General features: G+C 45.2%; 1 protein-coding gene across 1 annotated transcript; it reads right to left on the reverse strand.

Annotated features, from left to right (window-relative positions):
• Positions 1–17,410: 17,410 nt before the first annotated feature.
• On the reverse strand, positions 17,411–22,633 carry LOC138799296 (protein kinase C delta type-like). The gene is made up of 6 exons (XM_069980266.1): positions 22,271–22,633; positions 20,159–20,412; positions 19,872–19,934; positions 19,169–19,723; positions 18,755–18,799; positions 17,411–18,027 (listed from the first exon to the last, which is right to left on the reverse strand). Exons 1-6 carry the CDS (start codon positions 22,583–22,585, stop codon positions 18,015–18,017), a joined length of 1,245 nt encoding a protein of 414 aa, XP_069836367.1. The 5' UTR covers positions 22,586–22,633; the 3' UTR covers positions 17,411–18,014.
• Positions 22,634–22,852: the final 219 nt, after the last annotated feature.

The raw sequence follows: 22,852 nt of genomic DNA on the forward strand, positions 1-22,852 counted from the left end.
ACAGAGAATGGTCGAAAAAGAAAAAACATCCAGTGAGCGGAAGTTCTGGGGCGAAAATGCCTTGTTGATGCCAGAGGTCAGAGGAGAATGGGCAGACTGGTTCGAGCTGATAGAAAGGCAACAGTGACTCAAATAGCCAACCGTTACAACCAAGGGTACAGGCAGAAGAGCATCTTGAACGCCACAGTACCTACAACTTTGAGGCAGATGGCTACAGCAGCAGAAGACCACCCATTACTAGCATGGTGTACCTACTAAAGTGGCCAGTGATTACATTAATAAAACCACATTCTTTGTAATAAGTCCCCTTCGTTGTTCGATAAGTTAATTCAACGAATCCATCATGTGCAATTAAATATACTGTTAAAATAAATATATATCATAAATAAATGTATATTTATATATATATTATTTTTTGACAGTAGATTTAATTGCACAATGATGGATTTGTTACAATTAAATTTTGAAAACTAAACTGATTTTATTACACAAAAATGTGTTTATTAATTAAATATTAATTAGTACAGGAAGCTCCATTAAGCCGTTAATTCATATTGCCGGCAATAGAGCATTCTGTACTAGCTCAGTCACCTATCACTGACCTCTGTGCTGAAGACCTGGCTCCTTCTTCAAAACCAAAATCGAAAAAACATCCGTTCTGACATCACCTCCCAGCCAAAGCCTATAGATCCCATCCCCTTCCCACCTTCTCTTCACTCTCTGCTTTGATCCGGTGGACAGAGGAAGAAGGTCTCCAAGCTCCTCTCCACTCTCATCCTACTACCTGCCCTAGTGACCATTCCCTCCCCACCTCTCCAGTCCCTCTCTCCTGCTGTCACTACTCACCTCCACCAAAATATTCAACCTCTCCCTCTCCTATGGTATCTTTCCTCCTCATTCAAACACTCTGGAATCACCCGCCTACTGAAAAAACCTTCTTTGATCCATCCGATGTGCAGCCACTATCGACCTGTCTATACTCTCCCCTCATCTCTAAGCTCCTGGAACGTCTGTCTACTCTCGCCTTACTTGCTATCTCTCTGATAACTCTCTTCTTGACCCTCTACAGTCCGGCTTCGACCCCTCACTCCACCGAAAACTGCTCTCACCAAAGGTGTCAAACGATCTTGCTTGAAGGCAAGTCACAAGGAAATACTCCTTGCTGATTCTCCTGGATCTCTCAGCAGCATTTGACACTGTGGACCACCAGCTTCTCCTCTCCATGCTCAGCTCTCTTGGTCTTAGGACTCTGTTCTCTCTTGGTTCTCTTCCTACCTCTCTGACGCTCCTTCAGTGATCATTTCTCGGGCTCCACTTCTTCTCCCTACCTCTCTCTGCTGGGGTTCCCCAGGGATCAGTCCTGGGTCCCTCCTCTTCTCCTCTATACAGCCCCCATCGGACAGACCATCAGCAGGTTAGTTTCCAATACGCATCTTTATGCTGATGATACCCAGTTATATACCTCTTCCCACGACATCCCCCTGCTTTCATGCAAAATACAAGTGACTGCCTATATGCTCCTCTAACACTATGACCTCTCTGTTCTCAAAACTTAATCTCTCTAAAACTGAAACTTCTTGTATTTCATCCCTCTAACAAACCTAAACCCGACATCTCACTCTCAGTCGGTGGTACTAGCATAACCTGTGCATCAGGCTGATGCTGGGGTTCATGCTAGACTCTGACATACCTAACTCCCTATATCAAGCTTTTTACAGCTCCTGTCATCTTCATCGCAAAAACATCTCCAGAATCCGCACATTTCTCACCACTGAAACGACTCAGACTATGACTGTCGCCTTGATCCATTCCGTCTTGACTACTGTACTCCCTACTAACGGTCTTCCTTTCTCTAAGTTTCCCCTTCTCCCAGTCTATGCTGAACGCAGCAGCCAGGCTCATCTTCCTCTCCAGCCGCTATACCGACGTCTCTTTCTGTGCCAGCAGGCACTGGTTACCCATTAAATATAGAACACAGTTCAAACTCTCACCTTCATCCATAAAGCTCTCCACACTCTGCCCCCATACATCCCTCCCTCATATCCCACCTACATCCTTCCCGTGCTCGCGCCTGCAATATGACCTCACACTAACTCTTCTTTAATCAGAACTCTCATTCCGCTCCAAGACTTCTATCGTGCGCACCAGTCTCAAAACTCTTATTACCCAAAGACCTCAGAATTATTTAAACATCCCCAGTTTAGGCGTGCCCTAAAGACCCATTCTTCGTGGGCTGGTATATACATGCGGTAAACTACGTCTCCCCTTTGCTATCCTTCTCCAACTTTCTATAACTTATTCGGAGGCTAGTTAAACTTGTCTTAAAATCTGAAAGATTAGAAAATACCTCTGAATGCATTGGAAAGCAGCGAAACACTTACAGGATCCATGTACGGGGTTTGGAATATGCAAATAAAGCACTTTGCTCTCGTAATTAGTCCCTTCATTCCTTTCCTGTAAGCTCTTGAGAGCAATTTCTCAATTTGTTGTTGTAATTATTCATTGTATAATTAATAATAATAACCTGTAATTTATTTTTTGACAGTATATTGAATTGCACAATAATAGATTCGTTTAAATTAAATAATTGAACAACGAAACTGATTTTATTACAACAAAAATGTGTTTTATTAATTAAATATTAATTAGTACAGGAAGCTCCATTAAGCCGTTAATTCATATTGCCGGCAATAGAGCAAACTGTACTAATCATCACTTTACTTTAATTAAAACATCAAATGTTTCTTCTAATTATGTTATCACAATAGCATTATTAGAAGAAACATTTAGAATTATATGTGCACTCAGCTGATTGGCTGATCGGCTCAGCGCACATATAAAGAGCTGGTCCGCAGCACAGTGACTTCATTGTGCTGCGGACCAGCGAAGAGGACACATCGGGGTGAGTATACAGATCTCCCCACCCCCTCCCCTGCACTGCACCCCTCCCAGCAAGGAAGGGGGGTCACTTAACCCCTTCCTTGCTGGGATGGGTGCAGTCTAACATCAGTCTGGCCCCAAAGGGGTTAAGGGGGATGCAATACATCCTCCCTTAACCCCTTGGGGGCCAGACTGTAAGCAGCGATCTGTAAAGATGCTGCATACTGTAAGGAGCACAACACCTCTCACAATGATGGGTGTTGTGCTCCTGTTTTCGTGTTTTTTGTGTGTTTCTCCCTTTTTGTTTTTCAGATATCGGTATCCTGTGGATTACGTCGGATTACGTGGACTACGTCGATGACCAGCGGTTGTTTGGTGTTTTTTTTTAATAAAATGGTCAATGAGGGGTGTGGGGGTGTTTTTATTTGAATAAAAAAAAATTTTCACTTGTGTGTTGTCTTTATTTCCTTACTTTATAGACTTAGTAGTGGAAGACGTCTAATAGACGGAATCCATTACTAAGTCGGGGGATAGTGTTAGCTGGTATAAAATGGCTAACACTAACCCCCCATTATTACCCCAGTACCCAATGCCACCAGGGGTACTGGGAAGAGCCGGGTGCCAGTGGTCCCGGAGCGTCAAAATTGGCGCTCCTGGACCGGGCGGCAGCAGGCTGGTAAGATTTAGGCTGGGGAGGGCCTAAACCAATGGCTCTTCCCACCCTGGTGTTACCAGGCTGCTGTTGTTTGGTTTTTAACCCGGCTGGTTATAAAAATAGGGGGGACCCTATGCGTTTTTTTTAAAATAAATAAATTATGGGAAAAAAAACGCATAGGGTCCCCCCTATTTTTATAACCAGCCGGGTTAAAAACCAAGTGACAGCAGCCTGGTAACACCAGGGTGGGAAGAGCCATTGTTTTAGGCCCTCCCCAGCCTAAATCTTACCAGCCTGCTGCCGCCCGGTCCAGGAGCGCCAATTTTGACGCTCCGGGACAACTGGCACCCGGCTCTTCCCAGTACCCCTGGTGGCATTGGGTACTGGGGTAATAATGGGGGGTTAGTGTTAGCCATTTTATACCGGCTAACACTAGGCCCCGACTTAGTAATGGATTCCGTCTATTAGACGGCTTCCACTACTAAGTCTATAAAGTAAAGAAATAAAGACAACACACAAGTGAAATTTTTTTTTTATTCAAATAAAAACACCCCCACACCCCTCATTGACCATTTTATAAAAAAAAAACACCAAACAACCGCTGGTCATCGACGTAGTCCACGGAATCCGACGTAATCCACAATCTGGAAAACAAAAAGGGAGAAACACACAAAAAACACAAAAACAGGAGCACAACACCCATCATTGTGAGAGGTGTTGTGCACCTTACAGTATGCAGCATCTTTTCGCTGCTTACAGTCTGGCCCCCAAGGGGTTAAGGGAGGATGTATTGCATCCCCCTTAACCCCTTGGGGGCCAGACTGATGTCAGACTGCACCCATCCCAGCAAGGAAGGGGTTAAGTGACCCCCCTTCCTTGCTGGGAGGGGTGTAGTGCAGGGGAGGGGGTGGGGAGATCTGTATACTCACCCCGATGTGTCCTCTTCGCTGGTCCGCAGCACAATGAAGTCACTGTACTGTGGGCCGGCTCTTTATATGTGCGCTCAGCCGATCAGCCAATCAGCTGATCGCACATATAATTCTAAATGTTTCTTCTAATAATGCTATTGTGATAACATAATTAGAAGAAACATTTGATGTTTTAATTAAAGTAAAGTGATGATAATAATAATAATAATAATAATAATAATAATAATAATAATAATTATTATTATTATTATTATTTGTATAGCGCCAACAGATTCCACAGCGCTTATTTAAATATATATAAATACATTACAGGTTATATATTAAATTATACAATGAATAAATTACAACAACAAATTAGAGACCTGCTCTCAAGAGCTTACAGGCTAGGATGACTGGGAGTAACACGAGAGGCAACAAGTGCTTTATTTGTCAATGTTCCAGTCATTGTACATGGAATCTCTAAGTGCCTATAGGTGACTGGGCAAGCCAGTCACAAGCTATTTTCTAAGCTCAGATGACAAGAACAGTGTAACTAGCACCGAAGAAGTTATAGAGAAGATGGAGAAAGGATAGCAAAGGGAGACGAGATTACGAAATGTTATAAGCACGCCTGAAGAGATGGGTCTTTAGGGCACGCTTAAAACTGGGGATGTTGGAAATAAGTCTGAGGTCTTTGGGTAAAGAGTTCCAGAGAACTGGTGCAGCACGAGAGAAGTCTTGGAGGCGGGAATGAGAAGTTCTGATTAAAGAAGAGGTTAGTGTGAGGTCATTTGCAGAGCGCAGAGCACGGGAAGGATGGTAGGTGGAGATGAGGGAGGAGATGTATGGAGGGGCAGAGTTGTGGAGAGCTTTATGGATGAGGGTGAGGAGTTTGAACTGTGTTCTATATTTAATGGGTAACCAGTGCAGTGACTGGCACAGAAAGGAGACGTCGGTATAGCGGCTGGAGAGGAAGATGAGCCTGGCTGCTGCGTTCAGGATAGACTGGAGAGGGGAAAGCTTAGAGAAAGGAAGACCGATTAGTAGGGAGTTACAGTAGTCAAGACGGGAATGGATCAAGGCGACAGTCAGAGTCTGAGCAGTGTCAGTGGTGAGAAATGGGCGGATTCTGGAGATGTTTTTGAGATGAAGATGACAGGAGCGTGTAAGAGCTTGGATATAGGGAGTGAAGGATAGGTCAGAGTCTAGCATGACCCCCAGACATCGAGCCTGATGCACAGGAGTTATGCTAGTACCACAGACTGAGAGTGAGATGTCGGGTTTAGGTTTGTTAGAGGGAGGAAATACAAGAAGTTCAGTTTTAGAGAGATTAAGTTTGAGGAACAGAGAGGTCATAGTGTTAGAGAGAGCATATAGGCAGTCACTTGTATTTTGCAGGAAAGCAGGGGAGATGTCGTGGGAAGAGGTATATAACTGGGTATCATCAGCATAAAGATGGTATTGGAAACTAAACCTGCTGATGGTCTGTCCGATGGGGGCTGTATAGAGGGAGAAGAGGAGGGGACCCAGGACTGATCCCTGGGGAACCCCAACAGAGAGAGGTAAGGGAGAAGAAGTGGAGCCCGAGAAGGATACACTGAAGGAGCGGTCAGAGAGGTAGGAAGAGAACCAAGAGAGAACAGAGTCCTTAAGACCAAGAGAGCTGAGCATGGAGAGGAGAAGCTGGTGGTCCACAGTGTCAAATGCTGCTGAGAGATCCAGGAGAATCAGCAAGGAGTAGTTTCCTTGTGACTTGGCCTTCAGCAGATCGTTTGACACCTTGGTGAGAGCAGTTTCGGTGGAGTGAAGGGGTCGAAAGCCGGACTGTAGAGGGTCAAGAAGAGAGTTATCAGAGAGATAGCAAGTAAGGCGAGAGTAGACAAGACGTTCCAGGAGCTTAGAGATGAAGGGGAGATTAGAGACAGGTCGATAGTTGGCTGCACAGGATGGATCTAAAGAAGGTTTTTTCAGTAGCGGGGTGATTACAGAGTGTTTGAATGAGGAGGGAAAGATACCAGAGGAGAGGGAGAGGTTGAATATTTTGGTGAGGTGAGTAGTGACAGCAGGAGAGAGGGACTGGAGGAGGTGGGAGGGAATAGGGTCACTAGGGCAGGTAGTAGGATGAGAGGAGGAGAGGAGCTTGGAGACTTCTTCCTCTGTCACCGGATCAAAAGCAGAGAGTGAAGAGAAGGTGGGAGAGGGGATGGGATCTATAGGGCTTTGGGGCTGGGAGGTGATGTCAGAACGGATGTTGTCGATTTTGGTTTTGAAGAAGGAGGCCAGGTCTTCAGCACAGAGGTCAGTGATAGGTGACTGAGCTAGTACAGAATGCTCTATTGCCGGCAATATGAATTAACGGCTTAATGGAGCTTCCTGTACTAATTAATATTTAATTAATAAAACACATTTTTGTTGTAATAAAATCAGTTTAGTTTTTCAATAATTTAATTGTAACAAATCCATCATTGTGCAATTAAATCTACTGTCAAAAAATAAATATATATATAAATATACATTTATTTATATATATATATTTATTTTAACAGTATATTTAATTGCACAATGATGGATTCGTTAGAATTAAATTATCGAACAACGAAAGGGACTTTATTACAAAGAAAATGTGTTTTATTAATTTAATCACTGGCCACTTTATTAGGTACACCATGCTAGTAATGGGTGGTCTTCTGCTGCTGTAGCCCATCTGCCTCAAAGTTGTAGGTACTGTGCGTTCAGAGATGCTCTTCTGCCTACCTTGGTTGTAACGGTTGGCTATTTGAGTCACTGTTGCCTTTCTATCAGCTCGAACCAGTCTGCCCATTCTCCTCTGACCTCTGGCATCAACAAGGCATTTTCGCCCACAGAACTTCCGCTCACTGGATGTTTTTTCTTTTTCGGACCATTCTCTGTAAACCCTAGAGATGGTTGTGCGGGAAAATCCCAGTAGATCAGCAGTTTCTGAAATACTCGGACCAGCCCTTCTGGCACCAACAACCATGCCACGTTCAAAGGCACTCAAATCACCTTTCTTCCCCATACTGATGCTCGGTTTGAACTGCAGGAGATTGTCTTGACCACATGTCTACATGCCTAAATGCACTGAGTTGCCGCCATGTGATTGGCTGATTAGAAATTAAGTGGTAACGTGCAGTTGGACAGGTGTACCTAATAAAGTGGCCGGTGAGTGTACAGTATATTAACTATTAGAGGCATCGGCATCATTGCTATTTTTTAAGTACTCCGTACGGACCGCCTGTCAATCCACGGCCGTGAATTTGCACATTTCCAGCCACAGACAATGGTCTTGTTCATTTTTTACGGGTCCGTTTACGATAGGGCCGTAGATTCATACATAGTGTGCACTGTGCAGCCGTATATCGTATACTTTCCAGCGTACGCATGAACCGGAAAAATCCGGCCGATGATTTACCGCCCGCAATACAGCCGCACAGATACATAGTGTGAACCTAGCCTTAATATACGCTTAGTGATAGATGCAATGAAGGCGCCACATGATTAATTAGTGATAATTGCAGTCTGTGCCCATGCATTTATATGGATGCATCATGTGGTGGAGTGAAAATAAACAGCATCTGAAGTCATTCATCCTTTTATAATGGAGTGTTCTCCAAATATGCCGCATTACATTGCAAGAAGGAAGTTCTTTTTAAAGCGATAGGCACCCTTAAAAAATGGAAAGGTAATATCAGTAAGGCTAGTGGGTCAATAATTTAGTTATTTCTTCATATACTTCTTAGAAATGTCTGGCTTCCTTTCCCATCACCCTAAAGTACAATCTGTACACAGTGTTTTTGGCAGGATTGTCTATTATAATCCAGTTAGGAGCACATAAAAGCCTCCATTGATTGTCACCTGATACAGAAATATATAAGTGTTCTTTCTTAAACTCCTGATTCAATGATCTATTCTTCTTTTCTTAGCTCTTCAGTCAGTGTTTGGCCCGGCCGCTCGGAGGATATTTGCTGTGTCTCACTCACATGGTCCTCCACCTCAGTTCACCCCGACTGGATCAGAGACCCCGCCATGTTACGAGGAAGCCCTGCACATGAGTAGATTCACTGTTGCCCGGAGCACTCACAAACTTCCCCCTCTTGCCCCAGTTCCTGAAGAAAGAAATGAAATTCCTATACAGTAATAAGCAGACAAACCACAACACAAAACAAAAGATATAGTACTGCACACGCCAACTGTCACCCACTATATGCAAAGGCTGGGTTCACACTGTGTTTTTGCAATCCGTATACGTATACGATTTTTTTTTTCATTGGAAGTCAATGGAAAAAAGATCCAAACGGATGACACACAATTGCATCCGTTTTTGCATCCGTCTTTTCCATAAAACGCATACGTTAAATAGATTGCAAAAATGACGTGTGAACCTAGCCAAAGGGAAGATTTTTCACCTTTGTGATCATTGACTCTTTAGCTTATTTGTAAGATTTTGTCAACAGGTTTGCCAATAGCAGCATGGTGACTGTTTGCCCTTGACAACAGTATATTTCTCCCAATGATCAGAATGAAGAAGATAATAATAAATATCAATACAGAGAATTTATATTTAATGGTAACATTTTAGCCAATTTTAGTCAAAGGAATCTTCACTTTAAATAATATTCTTTTTTCATCATGTATGGCAATGCATTATACTCAGGAGGCTGTTCTACTATAGAATCTTCCAGTCTTGAAGCACATTCATCTGGTTTAAAAAGCAAATGCACAAAGTAGTCAAGTTACACCAACAATAAAAGATCACATGTTGTATAAACAAGGAGAATCTTCTTGTCCTTCTATAATACGCTGAATCACTTTCTAAGGAATAAGACTGAGGGATGAAGGTACTTCATGTAAAAGACCAGTAGACCGTGAAAGAGTTAGGGTTGATATATATATGCCAGATCATTCTTGCAGTGTTGGGAAGATGTAACCATGATTAAGCGCTATGGCGCAAACACATGTCATGTGTTCTGTCTTGGTCTCTCTGCTGCTAGAGACATAATTAGCCAAACAACAGGCAGCGGGCAGCAGTTTGCAGGAAAGTGAGACTCCAACGACCAATACTGTTGTTTTTTTTTTTTTTCTTGGGTTAGGAGTCATTTTTGAACAATGAAGTAATTTAGGAATTTCCTATAGACCATATAGACTATAACATGAAGTTGTTTGAGAGAACAGTAATCATTTAACTTCACAAGTCTTATGGTTTGGGAACCTCCAGAAACATTGTGATATGCGCAGTTCTTTATACTACATATACCGCTTTCTATAATTTTTGGGCCTTATATTTAGTGGTACTTTAAATGTCAATACCAAATTCTGTCCATGTGTTTCCACTCATCCCTCCGATTCTCAGAGGAAACATAATTTACAAATTAGCACATTTTACATTTATCACCTTTGATCTTTTGTACAGCTCAATAATAAGCTCATTCTTATTGCCTGTGAGTAATAGTTTCCTAAATTAGCTTTGGTTAACTTTAATTGACAAATGACATTTGTTCTCACATAAAACATATTTGATACAATAGACGCAGGAGTAATGATGAGGCCTGTTTCTCCTCAGACGTCATCTTGACCACAACAGCACACTCTTACTGCCAGTCTGCATGGGTCGCAGGTTGCATGGGTCTGCTCACTCAGAGATGGCACAGCATTGAACCCTGAAAGCATTTGGGGGCAACGGCTATACCTTCGACGTTGGGACACAGGAGAGATGGAGGGGATAGATAGGTGGGGGGCTGGGAGCACTGGGCCCTTGGATTGTGGCCCCAAGATGGGGGGGGGCATCTGCACTAGCTGCTCCCTCGCCCAGATTTCTCCACACTTCAGGGCCTGTTTAGTTGCTCTGTTTAATAAGGCTTCCGGGTCAGTCATGGAAGTGGCACCACAAAGGCCAGCAGGATACACTGCAATTTTTTACCTACTCTGGCACCACAAGGTGCAGCATTGCTAGCAGACTCCCACCCTATGTTTTTTCTTTAATCTGCCAAAATGGTACAATGCCACCCCCTCTTACAAAACGCAAACTCCAGCCCCAGCTTAACCCACCTAACAGAACTCTGGCCCCATAACACCACCCCACCAGAAGAAAAAAACACTGTTCACCATCAGAGGCGGATTAACTTTACCATAGGCCCCAGGCTGTTGACGAAGCTTGGGCCCCCCACCCCACCGTAACTTTGGTAGCACTAGCATGGTGTCCGTAGTACAGGATAGATAATGTCATGATGCCTTGATTTGTGCAAAATTGCGGTAAAAAGCTGTGATTTTTTTGCAAATCATGGCAGAACTGTAGTCAGGAGGCAATACAACACTGAAAGTATAATTCTTTTTGGGTGTCCATGGGCCCCCAAGATCTCAGGGTACCGGGCTACCACCCGAAAACGACCTATTGTAATCCGCTACTGTTCACCATCTATCAAGCCCCCCACCCTGTCCAGTCAAGACATAAGGGCCTCACCCAAGCCTGTGGCATAGCTCTAGGTTCACAAAACTGTTACAGCATAGCAAACAATGACAGCTCAGGTTTCATTTTACCACAGTTTGTTAAGATATGAAAGCTGAGCTGTGATTGGTTGCTGTGGACAAATAAGACAGGTTTTTGTCCTCTGACACATGAATAAATCTGGGCCTATAGCTTTATACCTGCACACCGTGGGGAAGATTTATCAAACATGGTGAAAAGTGAAACTGGCTCAGTTGCCACTAGCAGATTCCACCTTTCATTCCTCACAGACTCTTTGGAAAATGAAAGTTTGAATCTTTCTTTACACCATGTTTGAAAAATCTCCCACTGTATGTAAATATGGCTTGTGCACGGAACGTGGGAATAAGGCCTAAATATTGTTGATAACAGTTCAGACAAGATGGCTGCCTCTATAACTACTGTATGTACAAACCTCACCCATAGTAGACAGCTGTCTAGGGCTCAATAGGGAGAATAAGCACACAGCTAATAACCTTTAGAGGTTAGGCCTCATTCACACCCGCATTGGAGCTTCCGTTAGGAGACGCTGTTTCAGATTTCATCACAAATCCTGGACATGGCATTCAGCACTGGGGTAAGGCTTAGGGCGGGTTCACACTACGGAATTCTCGCGGACAATGTCAGCGGAATTCCGTCAGCTGTCCGCCCGCACATCTGGGCGCCTTTCCGCCGGCCCCATAGACACCATTCTATGGGCCGGCGTATTCCACTATACGCTGAAAGAAGTGTCATGTCACTTCTTTTAGCGGATCGCGGAATACGCCGGCCCATAGAATGGTGTCTATGGAGCCGGCGGAAAAGCGCGTGCCCGTGCGGGCGGACAGCTGACGGAAATCAGCAGACATTGTCCGCGAGAATTCCGTAGTGTGAACCCGCCCTCACACCGTGTCAGGCACCATTCACACTAAGAACAGAGACAGAGCAGAATGGACCTCTGCACCAGGAATGGTGGACACCACCAGAGATGGCTGATGGCAGAAGAAGCAGTGTACAGCAGCACAGTCACTGGAGGTGAGCGGCCATGATGGCGGAGGAGCCGCTGGCTGCCGCTGCTCTGTGTTTTATATACTTTTTTTTTCTCAGTAATAGTAACAAATCACAGCTCAGCTTTCATTTCTCAGAGTGGACTGTGATTGGTTGATGTCTGTCTGAGACAAAAATGTGCCTGATTTTTTTCTTCTATTGATAAATCTGGGCCAATACCTATAGATGACCACCTCACATAATGGCTGAAGCTGCGTACAGTGTGAGAGCAGGACCTTATGTGCCCAGAGGCCAGGAGCAGGCATTGCTGTCACCACTGTGTAGGGAGGGAGAGCGGCCCACTGGAAATTACCAGTCTGTGCCTGGTGACTGGCAGAGAATTATGTTACTGGAAGAAAGAAGAGCTGTGAGGAGGAAAGGGGCCAGCAGGGGGAGCTCTTACATAAGCTTAAGGCCCCGTTCCCACTGAGGAAAGGTAGCGGAATTCCGCGACGGAATAGTCCGCCGCGGAATGCCGTTAGCTTCCCGCTCATAATGGGAGTCTATGGGAGGCGCGCGCTCTTGCTCTGTACGCGCTGAAGAATGAACATGTTCATTCTTCAGCGCGGACAGGGCAGGAGCGCGCTCCTCCCATACACTCCCATTATGAGCGGGAGGCTAACGGCATTCCGCGGCGGACAATTCCGTCGCGGAATTCCGCTACCTTTCCTCAGTGGGAACGGGGCCTTATAGTGGTTGCTGCACATCACTTGGCAGGTCAGAGGTCAGTGACACCAGGTACCATCTTGCTTTCTGCAGAGCAGCACTGGTGATGTGTGAGGGAGCAGAGCTGAGAGGTGCAGTCAGTGTAGTAGAGCTGTGTACTCCCACAGCTGCTTATAGTGTCCCTCTGTATTTCCTGTCTACAGCTCCTTACTATAGGATTGTTTGACCCCTCTCCAATGTCACCTCACTGTACTACTACTCCTACCAGTCACCTCACTGTACTACTACTCCTACCAGTCACCAGTGTACTACTCCTCCTACCAGTCACCTCACTGTACTACTACTCCTACCAGTCACCTCACTGTACTACTACTCCTACCAGTCACCTCACTGTACTACTACTCCTACCAGTCACCTCACTGTAATACTACTCCTACCAGTAACCAGTGTACTACTCCTCCTACCAGTCACCAGTGTACTACTACTCCTACCAGTCACCTCACTGTACTACTACTCCTACCAGTCATCTCACTGTACTACTACTCCTACCAGTCACTCACTGTACTACTACTCCTACCAGTCACCTCTGTACTACTACTCCTACCAGTCATCTCACAGTACTACTACTCCTACCAGTCACCTCTGTACTACTACTCCTACCAGTCATCTCACTGTACTACTACTCCTACCAGTCATCTCACTGTACTACTACTCCTACCAGTCATCTCACTGTACTACTACTCCTACCAGTCATTTCACTGTACTACTACTCCTACCAGTTACCAGTGTACTACTACTCCTACCAGTCACCTCACTGTACTACTACTCCTACCAGTCACCTCTGTACTCCTACTCCTACCAGTCACCTCACTGTACTACTACTCCTACCAGTCACCTCACTGTACTACTACTCCTACCAGTCATCTCACTGTACTACTACTCCTACCAGTCACCTCACTGTACTACTACTCCTATCAGTCACCTCTGTACTACTACTCCTACCAGTCATCTCACTGTACTACTACTCCTACCAGTCACCTCACTGTACTACTACTCCTACCAGCCACCAGTGTACTACTACTCCTACCAGTTACCAGTGTACTACTACTCCTACCAGTCACCTCACTGTACTACTACTCCTACCAGTCACCTCACTGTACTACTACTCCTACCAGTCACCTCACTGTACTACTACTCCTACCAGTTACCAGTGTACTACTACTCCTACCAGTCACCTCACTGTACTACTACTCCTACTACTACCAGTCATCTCACTGTACTACTACTCCTACCAGTCACCTCACTGTACTACTACTCCTACCAGTCACCTCACTGTACTACTACTCCTGCCAGTAACCTCACTGTACTACTACTCCTACCAGTCACCTCACTGTACTACTACTCCTACCAGTCACCTCATTGTTCTACTACTTCTACCAGTCACCTCACTGTACTACTACTCCTACCAGTTACCAGTGTACTTCTACTCCTACCAGTTACCTCACTCTATTACTACTACTCCTACCAGTCAGCTCACTGTACTACTATGTCAGTCACCAGTGTACTACTACTCCTTCCAGTCACCTGTGTACTACTACTCCTACCAGTCATCTCACTGCACTACTACTCCTACCAGTCACCAGTGTACTACTACTCCTACCAGTCACCAGTGTACTACTACTCCTACCAGTCACCAGTGTACTACTACTCCTACCAGTCACCTCACTGTACTACTACTCCTACCAGTCACCTCACTGTACTATTACTCCTACCAGTCACCTCACTGTACTACTACTCCTACCAGTCACCTCACTGTACTACTACTCCTACCAGTTACCTCACTGTACTACTACTCCTACCAGTCAGTCACCTCACTGTACTACTACTCCTACCAGTCACCAGTGTACTACTACTCCTACCAGTCACCAGTGTACTACTACTCCTACCAGTCACCTCACTGTATTACTACTACCAGTCACCTCACTGTACTACTACTCCTACCTGTCATCTCACTGTACTACGACTCCTACCAGTCACCTCACTGTACTACTACTCCTACCAGTCACCTCTGTACTACTACTCCTACCAGTCATCTCACTGTACTACTACTCCTACCAGTAACCTCACTGTACTACTACTCCTACCAGTCACCTCACTGTACTACTACTCCTACCAGTAACCTCACTGTACTACTACTCCTACCAGTCATCTGACTGTACTACTACTACTACTACCAGTCACCTCACTGTACTACTACTCCTACCAGTAACCTCACTGTACTACTACTCCTACCAGTCATCTGACTGTACTACTACTACTACTACCACCAGTCACCTCACTGTACTACTACTCCTACCAGTCATCTGACTGTACTACTACTCCTACTAGTCATCTCACTGTACTACTACTCCTACCAGTCATCCCACTGTACTACTACTCCTATCAGTCACCTCACTGTACTACTACTACTCCTACCAGTTACCAGTGTACTACTACTCCTACCAGTCACCTCACTGTACTACTACTCCTACCAGTTATCTCACTGTACTACTACTCCTACCAGTCATCTCACTGTACTACTACTCCTACCAGTCATCTCACTATACTACTACTCTTACCAGTCACCTCACTGTACTACTATTCCTACCAGTTACCAGTGTACTCCTACTCCTGCCAGTCACCTCACTGTACTACTACTTACTATACTACTATCAGTCACCAGTGTACTACTACTACTACTACTACTACTACCAGTCACCTCACTGTACAACTACTCACCTCACTATACTACTATCAGTCACCAGTTTACTACTACTGCTACCAGTCACCTCACTCTACTACTATGTCAGTCACCAGTGTATTACTACTTCTACTATGTCAGTCACCAGTGTACTACTACTCCTACCACTCACCTCACTGTATTACTGTGTCAGTCACTAGTGTACTACTACTCCTACCAGTCACCCCAATCTAATATGTAAGTCACCAGGGTTCTACTACTTCTATTATGTCAGTCACCAGTGTACTACTACTTCTACTATGCCAGTCACCAGTGTACTACTACTCCTACCAGTCACCTCGATCTAATATGTCAGTCATCAGGGTTCTACTACATCTATTATGCCAGTCACCAGTGTACTACTACTTCTACTATGTCAGTCACCAGTGTACTACTATTTCTACTATGTCAGTCACCAGTGTACTACTATTTCTACTATGTCAGTCACCAGTGTACTACTATTTCTACTATGTCAGTAACCAGTGTACTACTACTTCTACTATGTCAGTAACCAGTGTACTACTACTTCTACTATGTCAGTCACCAGTGTACTACTACTCCTACCAGTCACCACACTTTATTACTACTACTCCTACCACTCACCTCACTCTATTCCTACTACTACTAGTAGAGCCCACTATCAGCTGCAGTCACTCACTGACCATATACCCTGGTAGAATATACAGTCAGTGGGTGACAATGTGGTCAGTAATTGCCATGTACTAGCCTGTTCCTAATAGGTCCAGAAGCTGCAGCCTGACCTCCCTCTACTCTTACTCGCATGCGGCTGGCACCAGGCTATTAAGTGCCTTGGGGGTGGGAAACTGCAAGTGATGGAGGCCCCTTATAATGCAGCTCTGACTATGAGCACTCCTGATGAGCGCTTGTTGCTAAAATTTAAAGTGAATGTTTCATCAGGCCCAGGCTAAAGCACTGGAGATGAGCCGGCCCACCCCCAGTGGGAGGAAACTGTGAAAAAAACGGACTGCGGTACCGGCGTCCCCGTGCCAGCGCCGTTCTATCTGTGGGTCCTATTAAAGCGAATGTACCTGATGGTACATTCACTTTAAGGCTATGTTCACACTACGTAACAGACCGGTCGTTCCGCATCAGCGCGCGCCTGCATCAGAGCTTCCCATAGCCCACAGTAAAGCGAGCGGCCGGAGCCGCTCGCTTCACTGTGTGCACTGACAGGGCTTTATGCGGCCGGAATTCACTGAATTCCGGCCGCAGAAAACTGACATGTCAGTTTTTTCCGGCGCCGCATGGGATACCGGCTGGTGCGCATACGATGTGTGTACGCTCCGGCTAGGATCCAATTGCACATAAGGCATTGTTCAACTCCTTAAAACTATGGCCGTTGTTCTGTGGCGAGAACTACGGCCGTAGTTTTCAGTAGTGTGAACATAGCCTAACATTTCCATTTTATGAGGTAAAAAGAACAAACAGTAAAAATGGATGCAGAATCTGTTTTCCATTGACTTACATTATTTTTAGCATACACAAAACGGACGTCTTCTGTTATGCTCAGCCGATCGCGGCTGAGCAGCTGATGACGCGCTGGAGGGGGGCCAGCATGAGGGAGGCTTGAGGCGGTCCGGTCAGCCTTCTGAAGATGACGTGATCGTCCCAAAATGGCGGCCGGGGTCGACAGTGATTCCATGAGTATCACACTTCCAGGTCCACGGTCGGGGTGGGGGTGGGGGCATTTAAGGGGGTCATTCACTTAAATAACACACATTACAATGTTGTATAACTTTGTAATGTGTATTATTTAGTGAAAAAATGTTTTACACCGCACTACCCCTTTAAGTCCTCTGATCCTTTGCTATGAAGCTTCAATGACAACTGTCGGCTCCATTATCTGATTCCTTCCCGCTCATACAGGAAGAGATCCAGATAGCAGATGTATATTAGGGAACGGCATTTATTTATTACAACGTTACGTGATCAACCAATAGACATAAAGACACTCAGACAATGATGTAAATGGGGGGAAATGATTTTATTTATAGTTATAGAAAATTAAAGTGGAATCCATGTAGTGTGAATGACCTATCAATGTGTGACCTAAGCCTATCTATCTATTATTATTAGGGGGATAATCACACTAACCCTATTTATGGCTGAAGTTGATCCTGAGGAAGGCAAAAACCCTCCTGAGGAATAAGTCCTCAAAAGGGAAAAATTCCTTCCCGACCCCAAATGTGGCGATCAGAACAAGTCCCAGGATCACAGCCGATATCTAAACCTGTCTGTCTGTATGTATGTATGTGTGTGTACATCCTACCGCTATCTACCTACATGTGTGTGATCCTAATGTATGTGTGGTGTGTGTTACTTACCTGGCCTGTGCTGAGATGTTACTAGATGTCAGGCAGATCCAGCACAGGCCGCTCCTGGGGCTCCGAGGGTCTTCGGGAGGCGGTGACGTCTGATGCCAGATGGTGGTTAGGTCCGGATGCCAAGATGTTGTCCAGGGCAGCAGCTTGATGGAAATTCTCAGCATACAGATGATGGTAGAGAGGATGTTGTGGGCAAGCCGAGGTCTTGTAGAGCAGCAGAGGCATGGGTCAGGGGGCACAGGGCTCTGGGCAGTGGTCACGGGCTGATCCTGAGAGACATCAGAGGGAACGGTCAGCTTTACCTAATGTGGCTACAGACAAGTGATCTAGTGTAACATGACGGCTTTTATTCTACGTGTTATATAAAAGTGGTATTAAAAAGTTTGCAAATAGGGAAATGTCTATAATATGAGTGTATATTAGGAGTGTCCTGAATGTTTCAGCCATAATGGAAGACAAATGGGTTGTGAACCAGATTTAGGAAAAACAGATATCTCTCAGGGGAGGATGACCCAAAGATGGTATGTAGAAGCCTAGAGATACGTATATATAGTATAGGTCTATAGTATGGTATATAGAGGTATAGTGTATAGTATATATTGGTGTATAGTATGATGTATATAGAAAGGTATGTATAGGTGTATAGTGTGGAATATATAGGTGTACTGCATGTTGTATATATACTGTACATGTATAGTAGGGTATTTATCAGTGTATAGAATGGTATATAGATGTGTAATACGGAATAGAAAAGGTGTATGGTATTATATTGGTGCATAGTATGGTATACAGTATATTGGTGTATAATAAGGTGTATAGTATGGTGTGTGTATATAGGTGTAAAGTATAGTACATATTACTGCATAGTATGTTATATATATTAGTGTATGACATGTATAGGTGTATAGTATTGTGTGTATATGGTGTATAGTAAGCTTTTGATAGGAGCCTGAGCGTTTGTGTGTGTGTGTGTGGGGGGGGGGGGGGGGTACTCACCAGATGGTCGTGGACTCCTTCACTGTAGTGGTCTTCCTCATCATCCTAGGAAGAAGCAGGAGACATACTGATCGTTGGAGCAATAAAAATGGAGCACAAGACTGGAGGAAGACTATGGACCAGACATCACTAGGGATATTATGAGGGATATGATGATATCATAATATTAGCACTGTTACATATAGTAACCATTATAAGGGGTGAAATATTAATAACTAATGTCTCCATTATTTTACCAGTGTAGGTGACAAGAAGCTGGATGACTATACGACCTCATGTACAGCCTAAAACCAGATCCAGAGGAACGGTGATGGTGGACATACAGGTAAGGGTCCTACTACACGGCTGATTATCGTTCTGTGTAATAGGGCCCTAAGACTGATAGACATCATACATAAAGGAGAAGGTTCTTACCGGTCCCAGCTTGGTGATGTGTAAGAGAATCCGGCTTCGGGGTGAAGGGGGGTCTTGTACTCCGGCCAATGCAGGTCTTCATCCTTCAGAGGTGCCTTGAATGGTGTAAATGGCGGCTGTGCTCTCCTCCTCTCCAGTTCCTCCCAATTCGTGCTGTAAAAGAATGCATGGTCTCGGATGTTATTGTACTTACCGAGGCGCTTGTCCGGATCCTTACACAGCAGGTCTTGTATCAGATGTTGCAGGTCAGCAGGGAGCCAGGCTGGGATGTTAGGCTCTTCGGTGGTGATGGACTTGTATGCCTTCTTCTTCTTGGTGCCGTAGTAAAATGGGGAGCATCCTGCTGACATCCGGCATACAACGATCCCCAGGCTCCACCAGTCCACGGCTGTGTCGTAATCCATCCTCCGAAGCACCTCTGGGGCCATGTAGACAAACGTTCCCGTCACTCCGTTGGTCTTGTTGGAGGAGGTGACCCCATCTTGGGCAAGTCCCAGGTCGACGATGCGGATGTGTCCTTCTCTGTCCAGCATGATGTTTTCCGGCTTGATGTCTCTGCAATAGAATAAGACAGATAAATGATAAATAATATACATAAGAATACAGCACACACAACCAGGGATAATTCAGGACTCTGGCAAAGTTGGGTGCATGATTTCCAACATTATAAGGTAACAGAGATACAAAGGAAAGTTCTGCTTACCGGTGGACGATGTTCTTTCCATGGAGGAACTGGAGGCCACATGCGATCTCTGCTGCGTAGAATCTGGGAGAGAACAGTGTAGTATCAGTGACAATAAATACTTCTCTATTATCATTATTATTAGTCCCCACCAGCAGAGAGGAGGCGCTGTTTATGGCAGCCTGTATTCCCTCCATTCTCTGCATTGTTTTTCATCTGACCTGTCATGTCACCTTTTATCCCCCCCACTACAGTCCACTGTCTTTTATGTCTGTTCCCATCTGTCTCCTGATCGGTCATTTACTCACCTTACATTATCGGTGTTCAGGCAGCCGCACATTCTGATTAACTCCTCCAGACTGCTGCCGGACAGGTACTCCATGATGAAATAGGCATGGTCCTGAGACTGCTGTGCGGCATACAGATGACAGAGGAATGGACAGCCTCGGGCCAGCAGGAGTACCCGTCTCTCTCGCTGTAGACTTGCTGCTTTGGTCTTCTTTTTGTCCATTCCCTTAATGGCCACGTAGGTGTTTTGGCCGCGGACTGAAGCGAGGACCACCTGAAAGAAGACAAATGGGAAATGATTACTGAATTGAAAATCTCAAAGGGTAAAATGGTGGCTGCAGGAATATGTGCACACACACACATACACACATACACAGTATAAGCATGCTCATATACATACCTTCTAGGCTGGCTATAGTGGTGTAGTCGGCCCAGATGCCGTCACAGGGTAAGGCAAGGGGTTGCAGGAGATTGCGCGCACACACACTCAAACACACTCTACAAGCATGCTCATATACATACCTTGTAGGCTGGCTATAGTGCTGAAGTCACAATCCCCAGGGCACAGGTAAGCAGGCAGCCTTAGGTGATGAAGAGGAGGGGGCACAGCTAAGTTCCCTCTCTTTCCTATGCTATGCACCCTTCCCCCCTGTCCTTCTGCTTAGTGACTCCACTGCTGCAGGAAGAGACAGGGGCAAAACTGGGGCCAGACACAGAAGGAGTGGATGGGTAACATGAGGAAGAGATGGGTACTCTAAGCTGCAGCATCCTCCATCAGCCCCTGCTCTCAGCTCCCAGACAAGTTCCCCTCCCCCCGTTGCCCTCACAGCGTCCCCTGCTGGCGGCTGTATGTAACAGGCATCCCAGCTCGGTGCTGTGCCCAGACGGGGTAAAGTATTTTGCAATGCCGAGCTGGGATGTTTCATTAACTCTCCAGGCCCCCCTGTGGGGATGAGGGCCCTGGACAGTTGTCCAGTTTGACCCCCCAACACAGTCCCTGGCTACGGCCATAGGCTGTATTCATGTTTTCCCAGACTCTCTAGGGCTGTATCCAACTTCTTCATCCACTGGGCTGGATCATGCCGAGTTGCGCACATATCTACTCATTAGAAAGAAAAAAAAAGTTAATGATGACAAATTCAGATTAGAAGTTTCACATCAACACAAATAAGTTAATACCACAATACATGTGAAAAATATATTTTATTTAAATGCATTAAAATAATTAACAAGACGTCTTTATTTCTCCCTATATGTAACAATTGAATACAACCTAATATAAGTCATATAGGAGTAATTTTTCGCCACCAGCTTGGAGATCCCGGTGCTGCAGTCTATTTTTCAAAACACAGCCGGTTCCCAAGCTCGGCACCGGATTCTTCATGCTCATGACCCGCTCTATGCACCAGAGGTGAGCCCAGCACCCCCCAGTGTAATGATATCCACTCCCCTCAGTGACAAGGACAGACTTGATTCTAATAAAGGCACATCACCGAGGGGAGGGGATATCATTACACTGGGGGTGTCAGGCTCACCTCCTGTGCTTAGAGTAGGCCGGTGAACATGAAAAGAGTGGCAATTGGGAAGCGTTTTAAAAAAATGGACTGCGTCTCCTGGATCTCCGTAACGGCGGCAACAAGGGGTTGAAATTTTTTTTTTAAAAGGTACATTCACTTTAAGCAGATATTATAGCAACATAACCTACAACATAGTACACATCTCACATTTGTCATATATAAACCACCTGCAATATGTAGGGACACTGGGTAAATGTTACATAGACATTACGGGGGAGAGTTATCAAACATGGTGTAAAGTGAAACGGGCTCAGTTGCCCCTAGCAACCAATCAGATTCCACCTTTCATTTTCCAAAGAGTCTGTGAGGAATGAAAGGTGGAATCTGATTGGTTGCTAGGGGCGACTGAGCCCGTTTCACTTTACACCATGTTTGATAAATCTCCCCCTACATATTTATATACATATACTCATCTATCTATCTATCTATCTATCTATCTATCTATCTATCTATCTATCTATCTATCTATCTATCCTTAGTGCAGCCTATATGGACCAGACAGGTACATAACAATGCATGTCCCCTTGACATGAAATAAAAAGTCAATACACTTACCTCTCCAAAGCCGCCCCTACCCAACATCTGATGGACGATGAGGCGATTGATGTTGAATTTTGGGTAGGGGCTGGATGATCTCAGGTCCTGGCTGCTGCCCGGTATTGGCTCTTTATCCTCCAATTGTCTGGCATCTTCAACTCTCCTCCTCTTCCTCTCTTCCTCGCTCTCCTCTTTCATCTTCCTCTTCATATCTCTCCTCCATTTCTTCTTCTCCTCCTCCTCCTCACGCTCCTCGTCTCTCTTCCGCTTATCTTCTCTCTTCTTCGCACTGTCTTCTCCAGTAGTCGCCATCTTCAGGTATCCTGTAGACATCCGTCCGATCGGTACAACTGAGAGTCCAGAGTGACAGTTGGCCGTATCCAGGCAACGTGATGATGATGTCATAGGTCATCAGGTGACCCCTGCTGCCAGTGGTCCAGCTCCTGGGCATCAATGTACACTGTGCTGTGGGCAGCATGAGCCATAGTGTAGTGTGCAGAGGAATGGAGCCATTCATGGCTGGTTCTTGTAGTGCTGTATTATTAGGTGATGGGACTTGTATGTGTTTTATAGTGGTGGTTATAATCTCTACTGGAAGGC

This window comes from Dendropsophus ebraccatus, chromosome 8, assembly GCF_027789765.1.
Source record: "Dendropsophus ebraccatus isolate aDenEbr1 chromosome 8, aDenEbr1.pat, whole genome shotgun sequence".
NCBI classification, from domain to species: Eukaryota; Metazoa; Chordata; class Amphibia; order Anura; family Hylidae; genus Dendropsophus; species Dendropsophus ebraccatus.

What these genes read in the sequence shown, in the direction of transcription:
- LOC138799296 (XM_069980266.1), bottom strand. Translation starts at nt 22,585, where the DNA reads ATGTCTACAGGATACCTGAAGATGGCGACTACTGGAGAAGACAGTGCG. An exon ending in GTAGGGGCGGCTTTGGAGAG is followed by an intron (nt 20,413 to 22,270) that starts GTAAGTGTATTG and finishes GTCTTCTTTCAG; the next exon opens with GTGGTCCTCGCTTCAGTCCG. An exon ending in ACATCACCAAGCTGGGACCG is followed by an intron (nt 18,800 to 19,168) that starts GTAAGAACCTTC and finishes GCTTCTTCCTAG; the next exon opens with GATGATGAGGAAGACCACTA.